Consider the following 17,429-nt stretch of genomic DNA (forward strand, 5'->3'; position numbering starts at 1 on the left):
CAGCGCCCTCTAGAGATTTTACAGCTCAATTACAGCACCTGCAGATGTGCAAAGTTTAAAGATATAGCCTCATACTTGATACAACCATCCTTAATGCTACTGTAAACTTGCAAAAGTCACAATTAATGTACAATTCAGCTGTTTGTATGTTGTTGCATGCAGCCTACAAAGATTGCATTAGGCTGGCTCTTAAAAAGGTTTTTCCGATACAATCCAACTGCATCCAGTACTAGCTCCCGTGTTGATGTAGGCTGAGTCAAAACTTTAATGTTGTATCAGCTAATTACTAACTGTTCACCTTTGTCGTTCCAGCAGTAATATGGAAGCCAGCAACCAGAGTACGGTGACGGAATTCATTATTGCAGGATTTCCGGGCATTGAAGGCATCCGGCCCCTGCTTTTTGTGCTTCTACTCATCACGTACCTCCTCATCATTACCGGGAACGTGCTTATCTTCTTGGCTATTCGGCTCCATCAGCATCTCCACGCCCCTATGTACTTTTTCATCAGCATCCTATCCTGTCTGGAACTCTGTTATACAGCGGTCACCATCCCCAAAATGCTTTCCAATTTACTTGATGTGAGGAAAAGTATTTCTTTCAGGAATTGCATCTTGCAAACTTATTGTTTTCATGCCATGGGGATCACCGAAGTCTTCCTGCTTTCATCAATGGCTTACGACCGCTACTTGGCCATCTGCACTCCCTTGTATTATCCAACTGCCATGACGTTAAAAGTTGGCGCATTGCTGGTTGCGGGCTCTTGGCTTTGTGGATTTCTCTACCCTTTGCCCGAAATCATTCTGATTTCTCGTTTGCCTTTCTGTGGCTCCAACGTCATTCAACATATTTTCTGTGACTTGCCGCCCCTGCTGAGCTTAGCATGTGGCAATACCTCCTTGAGCATTCTTGTTGATTTTACGTTGAACATCTGCGTGCTGTCAGTACCCCTTCTCCTCATCCTTGTCTCGTACATCAAGATCATCCGGGCTGTGTTGAGGATCCAGTCTTCAGAAGGACGGAAAAAGGCCTTCTCCACCTGTGCCACTCACCTCATCGTAGTAGCGATGATCATCGGCACGCCAGGCTTCATGTACATCCGGCTGACCAAAACATATTCTTTGACCTATGACAGGTTGCTGTCAGTGATCTATGCTGTTATAACACCCTTGCTAAACCCAATAATATACAGTCTGAGAAACAAGGAGATAAGAGATGCCATGTGGAAAATAGTGACAGGAAGACATTAGTTCTTCTGATAGGGTGTGGCCTGTAAACGTTGCATCCAGTGGCATAGCAAGAGTGAGAGGTGTCCGGGGCAGTGGTGCCCATCTCCACCCTCTTATCTGCCCCCACCCCCACCCGCTCCTTCCCCTTCCCCTCCTGATGTGCACATGTGCCCGCTCCCTTCCCCATACCCCTTGAACAATTGAGGCATGAGCATCAATCCTAACCTGCTGCTTGCACCAGCGTCGGCTCTTCCTCTAAGACTCCGGTTGGCCCAGGCGCCTAAGGCCCTTGCTATGGTAGGGGCCTTAGGCACTTTGGCTAATCAGTGTCTTAGGCCCTTCCCCGGTGCATCCCAAAATGCACCAGGAAGGGGAAGGCCCACCATTCTGAAGAGGCGCATTAAGTTTGCTAAGCTGAAAAAGGTCTGGGTGGGTCCGGGTGGGCTTTGGGTTCATGGGGGTGTTGGGGTGAGGGTGTTGGGGGTTATGTGTTAGAGGTATGCCAACAGTAGGGAGTGCACATCCCTACTGCTGGGGATATTTGGGGGGGGGGGGATGCCGGAAAGAGGGATTGGGCATCCCTCCTAACAGGGATTGTTTAGGTGGTGGTGACAGGAGGGATTGGGCATCCCTTCTCCCAGGGATTGTTTAGGTGGTGGTGACAGGAGGGATTGGGCATCCCTCTTGCTGGGGATGTTCGTGGGGTGGGGTTTCCCTGCCAGAGCCACTTAGCTGATCACAGCAGGGGGATTCCCTTGCTGCAATCATTTCTGTGGCAACGCGATTCTCTAACTCGTGCCTGTGGCTTGGGTGCTAGTTATAGAATCAGGCAGGTTAGGCAGGGTTAGGCGTCTGTCCGTTAGGGCAGACTTATTCTGTATAGGACGCTGGTGTGCGATTCTCAGCCTCTGCTGTTGTCCTATACAGAATCAGCACTTAGACGTTTACTATGAAATTTTCCTTTATTCTCTTTTCCATCTGTAAAATGTTGTTCACATAGAAGATATTTTCAGGCTGCGACATGGGATAAGAGACAGCCCTACCTACTGGAACAATAGACTAACTCAATCCACCTCAACCTGACACAGAAGAACCCACACAATATTCACACACCCACCAACCAAAAATGTCAAACGAAGAAAAATGTATGACAACCTACTGGCCACCAGAGCAGCGAAACTGGACCCACAACTCACCAATCTGTTGACTTCGACCACAGACTACAAAACCTTCAAAAAAGAAACAAAAACCCTACTCTTCAAAAAAACACATAAAAACAATATAACGTAACCAAACATGCTCTGAACTCCTCCTGCAATACCAACTACTCATTAGCAAACCAGAAAATATTCAAACTATTCCCTAAGTACTTCTTAATATCTTTGCAATATGTCCTTCTTAATATCTTAACAATTCTTATGTAATCCGCCTTGAACCGCAAGGTAAAGGCGGAATAGAAATCACTAATGTAAGGTAATAAGAAATTTACCCCTCTTTTACAAAGCTGCATTAGGCTTTTTTAGCGCCAGACCCAGAGGTCATCTATGAGCATTGGAACTTTTACCTCCATGGCTGGAGGTAAAAAAGCCTAACATGGCTTTGTAAGAGGAGGGGGGGAGGGGAAGGGGGTTAGTATTTTGAGAATCAACTATTTCGTACCAACATGTTTGGAAATTGCTTAAGACTTTTCTGTTTAAAAAATTTATGCCAGCTGAAGTTTCTATGTCACTGTGTTTGTACAGGTTCTTTTTTTTATTGTTAACCATACCGAACTGCAAGATTTTGGGGTACATAAATAAACTTTTATGTTATGTTATGTTTTCAAGCACACGAAAGCGGTGATGATTGGCAAGCAACAAGAAGCAGACCAACAAAACGTGGAAATGAACAATTTGTGAAAACAAGCTCCTGCCGTGGCTACAGGTGTAAAGCTATTGGGCCAGATATATCAATTAAGAACATACAAACTAATAATAAACTATATCTAACTTACCCTCACTTTTACAAAATCATAGTGCAGTTTTTAGTGCAGTCTGCAGCAGTAACAGCTACGACGCTCATAGAATTCGTATGAGTTTTGGGGCTGCTACTGCCACGGCTGGCACTAAAAACCGCATTACGGTTTTGTAAAAGGAGGAGTTAATTACAATATCTTCTATGCAAAAAAATTATATCACAAATCTGCACCTCCAGCAGTGGCATAGTAAGGGGTGGGGCAGGGGTTGCGGACTGCCCCAAGCGCCGTCACGATGAGGGCGCTGGCAACTCTCTGCCCTGCCCTGCCACACCATGCTCACGACATCCCTCCCTCTATAGATCTTCGCCAGCACAAGCAACTTCTGCCTGTTGCTCGCGCTGGCCTGGTTTCCCTCTGAATCACTTCCAGGTCCAGGAAGTGACATCAGAGTGAAACCCATCACTGGCGTGAGCGGCTTGCTGGAGAAACCACTTGCACTGGTGAAGATTTACAGAGGTACGTGGGGGGAAGGGAGAGTTCAAGTGGGAAGTGGGAAGGGGCGGTGGGGGGAGAGGAGGGTATGGGAGGGGCGCCACTGCCCCAGGTGCCTCCTATCCTCACTATGCCACAGATCTCCAGTTTAAATCGCTAACCAACATGCCATTGAAACTTAATTGTAACAGAGAACAGCAGGAGGAAAAAGCCTCAGGGGGGAGATTTTTGGGGCAGGAGCATAGCCCTCTCACAGCAGCTCAACCCCACAATGCCCCTGCCCCTTCCACTCTGCCAGGTGTATGTAGCCTCCCCTGGGCCTACTGAGATACCTGATGGTCCAATGGGGGTCTTTGTGGCAGGGGCGTGGCTTTCTCACTCCTGCCTCCTCATAGCTGCCTTCTAAAATGGCTGCTGTGACCTTTCTCGGCTTCTTGTGGCACTTCCTGTAGTACTGCAAGCTGTCTCAAGAGGTCATGGAAGCCATTTTAGAAGGTAGCTGTGAGAAGGCAGGAGCATGAGGGCTGTGCTCCTGCCACAAAGACCTCCATTGGACCACCAGGTATTTTGGTAGATCTGGGTTGACTATCTCTACATGGAAGAAGAGCTGCAGCCACAAGGGAGAAGAACCACATGTGGCTCTCGAGCCGCAGGTTGCCGACCTCAGCCCTAGATATTAGGGCTGCCTATTCTTTGAATGTGTGACTGTTGAGTAATCCTATCTGCACCTGCATGGAAATAGGCATGTCAACAGAAATTTAGAGAGGGTGTGCTGACTTGCTGGCTCCAGGAGATGGCTGGAGACCCAGCTTATATGTTCCAACAGTCTCTAGAAGCCAGATAAATGAGAAGCAAGTTTCAGTGCTTGGATTTCTGCAGGGGGAGGGCTATTTGAAAGTAACCCTACCTCCAGAGGAGATTTAAGGGCTGGGAGAAGGTGCCAAATTTGTCTGTTGGTGATCCCAACCATCTAATCAAATCCATCCAACAAAGAGGATTTTACACCTGAGCTTACAAATTTGGACTGGACAGTTGAAGCCTAAGGGGAAAACTGTTAGAGCTAGGATTTGTTCATGCAATGTTTTGTTCACTATTAAACTAAAGCCAGTACTGGGCAATCCAACATGGTCTGTGTCCCATATATGGTGATTTGGTTTAGGATGAGCTAGTAAGGGCTTTGCTAGATGCTCCAGTGACAGGATGGTTAGGATAGGCTAGAGTGGGCTTCAATGGCAACTCCAGTAGTGGGAACCTAAATACTGCAGAGGTAGACTTGGTCAATTGCCCAGAAATTATTAAAGAAAAGACAGTTTAACTATGAATGTATAATGAGTGTGACTATTGAATAGTAAAGTTGAGTTTGACTTTAAGACTTTGGTGTGGTCTACCTTATTGGACGTGAGAGTGAAGTGACTGGTGCTTGCCTGCTATGGGACTCCAGCTAGTAAGCTGTGTCCCGGCTATGGTCCTAAACAAATATTTTTATGTGTCCCATTTGCCAGCATCCAGAAAGGATTCAATCAACTGCCTAGACCCCGTGGTTACATGGATTAAGACATCCAGGTTTTACTTCCACCATATAGCTCCAGAAAAAGGAGGATGGATGAAACTTCCATATGGTAACTCTAGAAATTCATTACCAGCGCCTAAGTTGGTCAGTAGACGTGATTCTCTAAGTGGTGACTGAACGTGATTAACACATGGCAGAAGCCATTTTTCTAGGCACTTGCTGTTCTGTTTCAGGCACCACTTATAGAATCAGCCATTTAATTGGCTTTAAATTAAAATTGGCTTAATTGGTTTAAATGAAAATGAATTGCTTTCTAGGTGCCTAGCTAGTTTAAATGCTCTTACCACAACCTCTGGCAATGCGTTCCAGAGCTTAACTGTTCTCTGAGTGAAAAAATATTTCCTCCTATTGGTTTTAAATGTATTTCCCTGTAACTTCATCGAGTGTCCCCTAGTCTTTGTAAATCTTGATGCAGTAAAAAATTGATCTACTTGTACCCTCTTTACACCACTCAGGATTTTGTAGACTTCGATCATATCTCCTCTCAGATGTCTCAGGAGTTCCTTTCCCTTTATCATCTTGGTGGCTCTTCTCTGAACCTTTTCCAGTGCCGCTATATCTTTCTTGAGATAACGAGACCAGAACTGAATGCAATACTCAATGTGAGGTCACACCATGCAGTGATACAGAGGCATTATAACATTCTTAGTTTTGTTTACCATCCCTATTTAAATAATTCCTAGCATCTTGTTTGGGTTTTTGGCTGCCACCGCACATTGGGTGGAAGGTTTCAGTGTATTGTCTACAATGACATCCAGATTCTTTTTTTGGGTGCTGACCCCCAAGGTAGACCCTTGAAGCGCAGAGTGGTGGTCATCGGGGATTCGCTGCTGAGGGGCACCGAGGGTCAAACTTGTAGATCAGACCTGCAATCAAGAGAGGTCTGCTGTTTGCCAGGGTACAGGATCCGGGATGTAATCGCTTGCCTGGACAGACTCATCAAGCCCCGTGACCACTTCCCCATGATTCTCATCCATGTCAGAACCAACGACACCGCCAGGAGCACCCCGGAGAGCATACCTGCAGACTTCAGAGCCCTGGGTGAGAAGCTGAGGAGGATGGATGCGCAGGTGGTCTTCTCCTTGATCCTCCCAGTAAGGGGCAAGGGCAGTGCCAGGGAGGATTGCATCCAGAGGGCAAACGACTTGCTGCAGGGATGGTGCAAGGAGATGAACTTTGGGTTCTTGCACCATGGAGAAGCATTGCAAGGATTACAGGGAGCAGACGGGTTACACCTGACCAGAAGAGGGAAGAACATCCTTGAACACCGTCTAGCCCGCCTACTACACAGGGCTTTAAACTAGGTAAGTTGGGGGAGGGTATGGGCACAAACAACCTACTTGGCGAGCTAAGCTGCCAATACTTTTTTGAGACTAAGGTAAGTAAACACCGATCTGGGTCAGGGGAGAGTATACACACTTTCGAGTCTGGGGTTGGCTCACATTATAATTCTGGGTCACATTGTAATTCTGGGTCTAAGGGGAGTACACATTGTAATTCTGGATCTAGGAGGAGTACACATTGTAATTCTAGGCCCAGCGAGAGAACACACATTGCAAATTGTACTAAAGGAGTTCAAGTAGCCCAAGCGGGAATACCCCCACGGGGTACACAAATTTCCGAGTCTGGGATAGAAATACACTGTAGTTCTGGGTCTGGGGAGTCCGGGATAGGTGCATGTTGTAACTCTGGGTCTAGGGAAAGTACAAAACATGCGAATAATGCTAAAGGTATCCAAGTAGCTCAAGCGTGAACATCCTCACTGAGACGTAACAAACATACAACATGGAGGGCTATGTATGTAAACGCCCACAGTCTGGGAAACAAGATCCTGGAATTAGAAACAGAAATGAGGAATGCCGACCTGGATATGGTGGCGATATCTGAGACCTGGCTCACGGACTCCCACGGGTGGGACACGGTCATATCGGGTTACAACTTGCTTCGCCGGGACAGGGAGGGCAAAATGGGAGGAGGTGTAGCATTATATACTAAAGATGACATTAAGGTCACCAGAATCACAGATGTCCACTACACTGGGGAATCCCTTTGGGTAAATTTGGCCAGAGGGAAGGACAAACGCCTGTATCTTGGCGTAATATACAGACCCCCAAGACAACAGGATGACCTGGATATGGAATTAATCAGAGATATAGAGAATATCACCTTGCGTGGGGACATAGTATTGTTAGGTGACTTCAACATGCCTGATGTGGATTGGGACACGCTTTCCTCTGCTTCCGGCAGCAGCAGGAGGCTATTAAACTCTATGAAGGGAGCAAGACTCAGGCAACTGGTGTTGGAACCAACAAGGGATCAGGCAATACTGGTCCTGATACTTACCAATGGAGAAAGTGTCACAGAAGTCTCGGTGGGCGACACATTGGCCTCCAGTGACCACAACATGGTATGGTTCAATCTCAGGAAAGGTTTCACTAAATCTACCACACTGACCAAGGTCCTCAAATTCAAAGACACAAACTTCAAAGAAATGGGAGACTTCGTTCACCAGGCACTATAAAGCCAAGCAGAAACCAATAATGTGGAAGAAATGTGGTCGACTTTGAAAGCCACCATACAAGAAGCAACAAACCGCTATGTTAAATCAGTAAGTAAACGGCGAAGGAACAATAAGCCACAGTGGTTCTCTGCGGAGATTTCGGACCTCATCAAGGAGAAGAAAAAAGCATTCATCTCTTACAAACAATCAGGGAAACAAGACTCTAGGGAAGTCTATCTGGCCAAGTCAAAAGCCGTCAAAACAGCAGTTAGGGAGGCCAAATTCCGCATGGAGGAGTCTCTAGTGAAGAACATCCAGAAAGGAGATAAATCCTTCTTCAGGTATATCAGTGACAGAAATAAGAACTCAGGCAGGATAGTACGTCTTAAGAAACCAGACGGAGACTATGTAGAAGCGGACTCGGAAAAAGCCCAACTGTTAAATGAATACTTCTGCTCAGTCTTCACCCGCGAGGCGCCAGGACTCAGCCCTCAGCTATAGACAAGGGTTGATGCAGATGACCCATTTAGTAATTTTGAGTTTACACCCAGCGGTGTCTACTGCGAGCTGTCAAAGCTTAAGGTTAACAAGGCAATGGGGCCTGACAACCTACACCCCAGGGTGCTCAGGGAGTTGTGTGATGTCTTGGCGGAACCGCTATCCGCACTCTTCAATCTCTCCCTTAGTACGGGTAACGTCATGTTGGACTGGAAGACGGCTAACGTCATTCCACTCCACAATAAAGGCTCCAAGATGGAGACAGCAAACTACAAACTAATGGAAATTCTAATCAAACGCCAATTGGATACGAACCTGAATGAGAAGAATCTACGGGATCCCCGTCAACATGGATTTACTAAGGGGAGATCCTGCCAATCCAACCTGATCAGCTTCTTTAACTGGGTGACGAGGAAGCTGGATGTTGGGGAGTCCCTGGACATCGTATACCTGGACTTCAGTAAAGCATTCGATAGCGTACCACACCGCAGGTTGCTGAGCAAGATGAGTTCTATAGGATTGGGCGACACATTGACGAAATGGGTTGGGAACTGGCTTGGAGGTAGGCTTCAGAGGGTAGTGGTGAATGGCACCACCTCTGAAATGACGGAGGTAATCAGTGGAGTGCTGCAGGGCTCAGTCCTGGGCCCGATCCTATTCAACATCTTTATAAGAGACTTGGCAGAAGGGCTGCGAGGCAAAATAACATTATTCGCCGATGACGTCAAAATAAGCAATGTAGTGGGCAAAAGCACAACAGACATAAATTCAATGTCCGACAACATGATTCATGACCTACTCCTACTGGAGCGCTGGTCTAGGTCCTGGCAACTCAGCTTCAATGCCAAAAAATGCAAAGTCATGCACCTGGGCAGCCAAAATCCATGCAAGACTTACACCCTTAATGGTGAGATCCTAACAAGAACTGAAGCAGAACGAGACTTAGGGGTGATCGTCAGTGAGAACATGAAGACTGCCAATCAAGTGGAGCAAGCTTCATCCAAGGCAAGGCAAATCATAGGTTGCATACGCAGGAGTTTCGTCAGCCGTAAGCCTGAAGTCATTATGCCATTGTATAGATCCATGGTAAGACCACACCTGGAGTACTGTGTGCAATTCTGGAGGCCGCATTACCGTAAGGATGTGCTGAGACTGGAGTCGGTCTAGAGAATGGCCACCCGGATGGTCTCGGGACTCAAGGATCTCCCGTATGAGGAACGGCTGGATAAGTTGCAGCTGTACTCACTCGAGGAACGCAGAGAGAGGGGTGACATGATCGAGACATTCAAGTATCTCACGGGCCGCATCGAGGTGGAAGAAGATATCTTCTTTTTCAAGGGTCCCGCGGCAACAAGGGGGCATCCGTGGAAAATCAGGGGCGGGAAACTGCATGGGGACACCAGGAAATTCTTTTTCACTGAAAGGGTGGTTGATCGCTGGAATAGTCTTCCACTTCAGGTTATTGAGGCCAGCAGCGTGCCTGATTTTAAGGCCAAATGGGATAGACACGTGGGATAGACCAAATGGGATAGACACATTGATCAAATCAACAGACTTTAAAGTATTCCGAAAAGAAATCAAAACTCATCTCTTCAAAAAACACTTCCCATCATCATAACCTCACAATAGCACTAGAAAATATTCTCATGACCACCACCACCACCACCATAGCAATACTTCAGAATCCTGGCTGTATTATTTCTATTCATCACAACAACCTATCACTATCTACTATTTGCTTTCAATTTCTCCTGGAAATGTCCAGACTAACAATTGTAACTTGACACATTCTTGATTCTATGTACTGCAACGCTACTGGAAATGTCCAGTCTTCTAATTTGTAATCCGCTAAGAACCGCAAGGCACAAGCGGAATAGAAATCACTAATGTAATGTAATGTAATCTATTCACAGAGAAAGGTAGGGGAGGGTCATTAGGGTGGGCAGACTAGATGGGCCATGGCCCTTATCTGCCGTCTATTTCTATGTTTCTATGTATTACACAGTCTGAACAACTAGAAACATAGAAACATAGAAATCGACGGCAGAAAAGGGCCGCGGCCCATCAAGTCTGCCCATACCATTGACCCTAGGTCATAACAATTTATGCAATCTTTTATCCCCCCCCCCACCACCACCATTTTACAAAACCGTAGCGTGGTTTTTAGCACTGGCCACAGTGGTAATAGCTCAGATGCTCATAGGAATTCTATGAGAATCAGAGCTGTTACCACCGCGGCTGGCGCTAAAAACAGCGCTACGGTTTTGTGAAGGTTTTGTCATATTTACACTTTGGCCCTCTACATGGAAAAGGTTGGAGACCCCTGATCGTTTTGCAAGTAATGATATTTTAATGGTGTATAGTTTTTGCAAATTGCCTCGATCTAGAGATAGTGAGGGATAAAAGAATTTTCAAATAAATAAATATATACTAGTATTTTATATCCCACGTGTTTATCTGCCATCTAAGTGTAGCTGACTCCTTCATAGAGCTGCCCTGAACACACACAATAAGCAGTGGCAAAATTTCACGTACTTTCTAGATAGAGTGTCTTCTTCTGCCACGTCATTTTGTACAATCACAATTCTATTTTTAGGAAGATCTGCTTTCATTGTAAGAGTACACAGGCACACTTTTGAAAATTACCCTTCCTATCTATGGAATCTATAAGCGTCATTGAATCTTCAGCGTCCGCATATCAATGATAGAGCTCTTGCTTTTTGCTTGCCTAAGGGATGTTCCTTCCAGTTCTAATAAATATGTGTGCTTCTCATTCATCCTATGGGACATGCCAGGCTGTGATTATCAACTAGGCCCCGTTATTATATTCCTAAATCACATATCTACTCATCATTTAATCAGCGTAGGATGTTACCTGAGGACCATCCTGTTTTTTTGTTAACTGTAGAATTACAAACGATCATTAACTCTGATGACAGTTTTGTGGCACAGTTATTCTCCCTTGAAAGCATTTTTCTCTTCAGATTTCAAAACATGCTTGTTTGACCTTTTCTTCTTTTTAATTTATCTCTACATTAAAATTTTTTTTTTACTGTCCCCTAGGCTTCTTTCCTCCAGACTTTGATCTCTATGGTCAGTTTTAATTTTTCTTCGAATCTTTTCTGTTTCTCTTCTATCTCACTCATTCTATTTGGTCATTCTCTCCAAATGTTCTACTTTCTTTTAATGTTTTCCCCCTAATGTAACTTTTATATTTTCTATGATTCATCTTATTTAGAATTTAGGAGACACTTGAAAACTTATTTGTTTTCTAGGTTCTTGGGCTACTTATTTTCACCTTCATTCCCTAATTGTTGTATTTTTAGTCTTTTGTAAACTGCATAGAACTGCAAGGTTATGTTTATCAAACAGGTTATGTGAAGCAGAGTGAGGAAATGAGTCTTTCTGAGTATTTGACTCTGCTTCTCCTCACTCTTCCCCTGGAGAAAGCCTGATCCCCAGGCTGCAAGTTGGAACTCTAAGTGAGCCCCCTAAGATCCTCTGGACTAAAGAATGACACGGGGAAAAAATTTGTCCCCGTCATCGCCCCGTCTCCGCGACCACCATCCCTGTCACTACCCTATCCCCGTGACTACTGTCCCACCCCTTTCCCACAACCACTGTCTCCGCCTCGTCCCCGCGACCTGCAGCATCCATTCAAGCCTCAGTACTGCAATATTTAGCTTATTCCTTCCTTTTAAATCAAAGTTCTGGCTGCTGAACTAGAGAAAGATGTTCAGCTAGCGGCTTTGTTTATAAATTTTTATCAATACAACTACGGTAATATACTACTTTATCCTAAAGCAAAAAAATAAAATAAAATAAATAGAATTTTTTTTTCTACCTTTGTTGTCTGGTTTTGATTTGTCTGCTTTCTTCATCTTCTCATTCAATTTCTTCCATCCACTGTCTGCCTTCCCTCTGCATCTTCCATTTGCTCTGTTACTGTGCCTCTCCCTCCACCCCTCCCCCCCAATTGGTCTTGCACCCATTTTCTGCCCTCCGTTCCCCCAATAGTCTGGCATATCTGTCTTCTTCCCTTCCAGCATCTTCTCCCCACTCTTTGTTCCTCATTTCCCTTCAGTGACTTCTCCCCATTCTCTCTTCCCCATTTCCCTCTAGCATCTTCCCCCACTCTTCCACATTTCCCTTCGGCGTCTGTTCCTCCCCACCCATTTCAGCGTCTTTTCCATTTCTTTCCACCACCACCCTTCCCTCTCTCCACCCCCCTTCAGCATCTGTTCCTTTCCATTGCCATTCAGCATCCTCCCTCCCCCTTACTTTTGTAGCACATTAGTGTAATTTGTGCAAGCCGCCGGAGCCTTCCTGAAGTCGCGTGCATCTACGGGCGGAATCTTCTCCTCTGAAGCAACCGGAAGTTGCGTCAGAGGAGAAGCTTCTGTCCACAGACGCACGCAACCGTCTCTTGCATGTACAATGTACAGCGCTGCGTGCGCCTGGTAGCAAAGAAATAATAAATTGTTGTTCTCTCCCATCACTGGAGGTCATACCGGGTGCCTTCCTTCGCTTCCCCAGGCTCCATCCTCCCTCACTATACCACTGGAAAAACAAGTGAGAAAGCCCCGAAAAAGTGCCATGTAACATTTGACGCCACCGTGCTTTAAAATCCCACATTAAAGCATATTAACTACAAATTAAGAACATAAGAAAATAAGAGATGCCATTGCTGGGTCAGACCAGTGGTCCATCATGCCCAGCAGTCCGCTCACGCGGCGGCCCTTTTGGTCAAAAACCAGCGCTCTAATTTTGACTAGCCCTACCAGTGTACGTCCTTGTTCAGTAGGAACTTGTCTAACTTTGTCTTGAATCCCTGGAGGGTGTTTTCCCCTATGACAGCCTCCGGAAGAGCGTTCCAGTTCTCTACCACTCTCTGAGTGAAGAAGAACTTCCTTACGTACTCTCCGATCTTTAGCTCAAGGATTATTGGCAATTCCTTCTTTAAAAATTGTAGGTACTAGACGTCACGACATGTTTTCAATAGTGGCCCCCCAAACTTGGAATTCCTTACCACAATACATAAGAGATGAAAAAGAACTCAGTCATTTTAAAAATAAACTAAAAACCTTTCTTTTTAAGGATGCCTTTAGCCTCTAAGATAAACATAATTTAGGCAGTGTTGTTAAGTCATCCCTCCTTATGTTTTCTCCCTGAATGTTCTCTCCTCTTTTTTCTAAAACATTAATGATGTAACTTTTCCCTTTATCCCTTCGTATTTCTGTTACATTTGTTTATGAGTCTGTTTTTTACCCTTTTTTTTTAACTTAATATTATTTGTATGTTTTTTAATATGTTTATATAATTCGTTGTAATTCGCTTAGTAAATCATGAATAAGCGATTCATCAAATCAATAAATAAACTTGAAACTTGAAACTTACGTTCGTACGGAATCTATCCCCTTTCAATTTTAGAGAGTGCCCTCTCGTTCTCCCTACCTTGGAGAGGGTGAACAACCTGTCCTTATCTACTAAGTCTATTCCCTTCAGTATCTTGAATGTTTCGATCATGTCCCCTCTCAATCTCCTCTGTTCGAGGGAGAAGAGGCCCATTTTCTCTAATCTGTATCTCCTCCAACCCCTTAACCATCTTAGTCGCTCTTCTCTGGACCCTTTCGAGTAGTAAATTATAGAATACTTTAGTAAGAGGGCCCCTTGGAGTTACTTGCAGATTTTCAAATACAAAGAACTCTAACGGGGTATTAGAGATCTGTAACTATTTGAATCAACAAAGGAAAAGCCCCTATCAACATACATTTTAATAGAAGGACCTCTTTGAATGAATTAAATAATCCTTTTGCTTCCATTCCTCGATATCAGTAATATCAAACAGACCATTAAGAACTTCAATAAACCTCTGCCACTTAATGAAGGCTGCTGGATGCGCTCAAGTGTGTGTGTGTGTGTGTATATCTGTCTATCTGGGGGGGGGGGGGGGGTGTCATTTATGAAGCTAATAACAGTATCCTGTTCTATCCAAGCAAAGATAATAGGTTAAAATTCCTCCTTACAGTCCACCTGGGAATGGAGAAGTGCTCTGGGGGCTCTATTCCCTCAGAGAATGATAATCCAATTTAAGTCCTTGTTTAATGAAAGAGGTTTTAAATGGTTCTCGTTGAACTGTCGAGGTGTGTATCAGTCATGATGAGATAACAAGGTCCAGCTACAATCCTGCATCATGATTAAGAAGGGGATCACGAGTAGATCGGAGGATGTCATAATGCCACTTTATAGAGCAATGGTTAGACCGCATTTAGAATACTGTGTCCAACACTGGTCTCCTTACCTCAAGAAGGACATAACTTTGATGGAGAGGGTGCAGAGGTGAGCCACGAAACTGGTCAAAGGAATGGAAACTTTGAGCTACAAAGAACGCCTCAGGAAACTGGGACTGTTTACACTCGAGAAGAGAAGACCGAGAGGGGATTTGATAGAGACTTTTAAGATATTAAAAGGATTTGATAAAATAGACCGGGAAGCAGCATTACCGACATTTTCAGATGTGACACGGACAAGAGGTCATAGCCTGAAACTGAGCGGCAGCAGGTTCAGGACAAATGTCAGAAAGTTTTATTTCACACAGCGAGTTGTGGGCGCTTGGAATTCTCTGCCGGTGGATGCTGTGGCGGAGACTACGGTTCTGGGTTTCAAGCGCAAGTTGGATGCACACCTTCTTGCAAATCATATTGAGGGATACGGCAATTTCGGGTCTCCATAAAGGAGTACCTAAATGGGCCGCCGCGTGTGCGGATCACCGGAATGGATGGACCTCGGTCTGATCTGGTGAAGGCATTTCTTATGTTTCTTATCATATGTCTGGAGCAAAACGTATCACTGCTAGCAGAAGCTTTGTAAGTTTTGTGCGGTGAGTAGGTGGGTGGAGGGATGGGGATTTATGTTTTTGAACAGAAATTTATTCTCTCATTGTTTTCTTATCTCTCTTTCCTTTACTGCAGAAGAAATAATTTGATCACAGTCTGCAATTTTGACATAAGAACATAAGGATTACCATAATGGGACAGACTGAAGGTCCATCAAGCCCAGCATCCTGTTTCCAACAGTGGCCAATTCAGGTCACAAGTACCTGGCACAAACCCAAAGAGCTGAGATTGTGATGTCATAATGCATCATTCCACCAATGCCTAAGAGTCAACCTCATCAGTGATGTCACAATGGCTCGATTGTCCTAGGCTTGGCTCACATGAGAACATAAGAATTGAAGATCCATCAAGCCCAGTATCCTGTTCCCAACAGTGACCAACCCAGGTCTTGGGAAGGGGCTTGGCAGGGGGGCAGGGCTAGAGATCAGGAGAGGAGCGCCATTGCCTCGAGCACTGCTCACCCTTAATACGCCACTGTCTCCAACATCCCTACTTGTCCTGTTTGTCTAGATTATAAGCTCTACTGAGCAGGGACTTTCTCTTCAACTGCTAACTCCAGACTCCGTCCCTTCTGCCTTGCTGCGCCGTATGCTTGGAAGAAGCAGCCTGAATCCTTATGGCGGGCTCCGTCTCTGAAGTGTTCAAGGCCCAGTTAAAAGTTGAGAGTGCTTTCAACTCCTAACTCCTTTCACCTTGGGTTCTGCATCCCCAACCCTATATGTCATGTCTGTCTGTCCAGGTTAGATTGTAAGCTCTTCCGAGCAGGGATTGCCTATAAATGTCATGGTGTACAGCGCTGTGTACGCCTTTCAGCCCTATGTAAGTGATAAGCAGTAGTAGTAACTCAGCCCACCGGTGTGAGCAGTTTACAAACTACATACTAGAAGGATACTAGGACGCATAGGGAGAGATATGGCCAGTAGAAAAAAGGAGGTATTTAGACTATTGTGTACCATTCTGGAGGCCGCACCTTCAAAAAGATATAAAAAGGATGGAGTCGGTTCAGAGGAAGGCTACTAAAATGGTGTGTGGTCTTTGTGATAAGGCGTATGGGGACAGACAATCTGTATACTTTGGAGGAAAGACGGGAGAGTGGAGATATGATAGAAATGTTTAAATACCTACCTAATATAAATGGGTTCATAGTCAGTGGCGCGCAAGACGCCAGCGCCGACAATTCGGCGCAAGACAGAAGCGCGTGGGGGAAAAAGTAATTTTTTAAGAGCTCCCCCCCACCTTATTGGTTAGTGTTCGCGCTGCTGTTTGGAAGGGGGTTCGGGGGGTTGGAAACCTCCATTATAGAGAAAATGGAACTTTTTCTGATTTTTTTCGGGAAAAGTTCTGTTTTCTCTATAATGTGGGAGGTTTCACCCCCCACCCCACCCGCAACGGCAGCGCGGACACTAACCAATAAAGTGGGAGGGGGGGGGTTACCACCCCAAACCCCCAGTTGGAGCTCTTTTTTTTTAGCTCAAAATATTTTTATTGATTTCATAGGTATAAAATAAACAACAATAGGCTTCCGAGAAAGCCCAACAAGAAAAAGAAGTGACAGCTCCTTTCAAGTACATCACCACAATAAGATAATATATCGGTAACAAACATATAAGCATCAAATAATACAATACAGTCTTCTAGCCACAATAAATAGCAAGACAGAGAAGTTGATAGGGCAATGGATGTGCATAGGAAACCATAATTTAAGCAAATATAGAAAACATATAGCTACAAAAGCTATGTAAAACCAATTATCATAAATGTTGAAGGGGTCACTAATGAGTCCTGAGAATGCAGTAGATAGTAAACACCAATTAGAAATGCAAGTGAGTAAATCAATTAGATGAATGATATTATGCTGGTAAAGGTCTTCAAAAATTATTTTTTTTCCCGCGCGCTTCTGTCTTGCGCTGAATTGTCGGCGCGCTGGCATCTGGTGCGCGATTATCCCGTCACCATATAAATGTACATGAGTCGAGTCTCTTTCATTTGAAAGGAAACTCTGCAATGAGAGGGCCTAGGATGAAGTTAAGAGGTGATAGGTTCCGGAGTAATCTGAGGAAATGTATATTTCCAGAAAGAGTGGTAGATGCGTAGAGCAGTCTTCTGGAAGAGGTGGTGGAGACAGAGAGTGTGTCTGATTTCAAGAAAGCCTGGGATCAATTGTAAAATCTCAAGTAAATTATCTATGTTACAGTATTAATACATTACATTACATTACATTACAGATTTCTATTCCGCTTGTGCCTTGCGGTTCTAAGCGGATTACAAATTAAGAGACTGTATAATTT

At 44.8% G+C, this 17,429-nt stretch overlaps 2 protein-coding genes across 2 annotated transcripts in view; both read left to right on the top strand.

The window, feature by feature from the left end:
• Positions 1–319: 319 nt before the first annotated feature.
• Positions 320–1,249, top strand: LOC117368614 (olfactory receptor 6N2-like). The gene has a single exon (XM_033962342.1). It carries the CDS (start codon positions 320–322, stop codon positions 1,247–1,249), a length of 930 nt encoding a protein of 309 aa, XP_033818233.1.
• Positions 1,250–16,916: 15,667 nt separating this feature from the next.
• LOC117368615 (vomeronasal type-2 receptor 26-like) overlaps positions 16,917–17,429 on the top strand; it is a 57,652-nt gene continuing 57,139 nt past the window's right edge. Inside the window, exon 1 of the mRNA XM_033962343.1 lies at positions 16,917–16,964. Coding sequence (XP_033818234.1) covers positions 16,917–16,964 — 48 coding nt within the window. The remainder of the gene's footprint in view (positions 16,965–17,429) is intronic.

The sequence above is a fragment of the Geotrypetes seraphini genome, chromosome 10 (genome assembly GCF_902459505.1).
Source record: "Geotrypetes seraphini chromosome 10, aGeoSer1.1, whole genome shotgun sequence".
In the NCBI taxonomy this organism is placed as follows: Eukaryota; Metazoa; Chordata; class Amphibia; order Gymnophiona; family Dermophiidae; genus Geotrypetes; species Geotrypetes seraphini.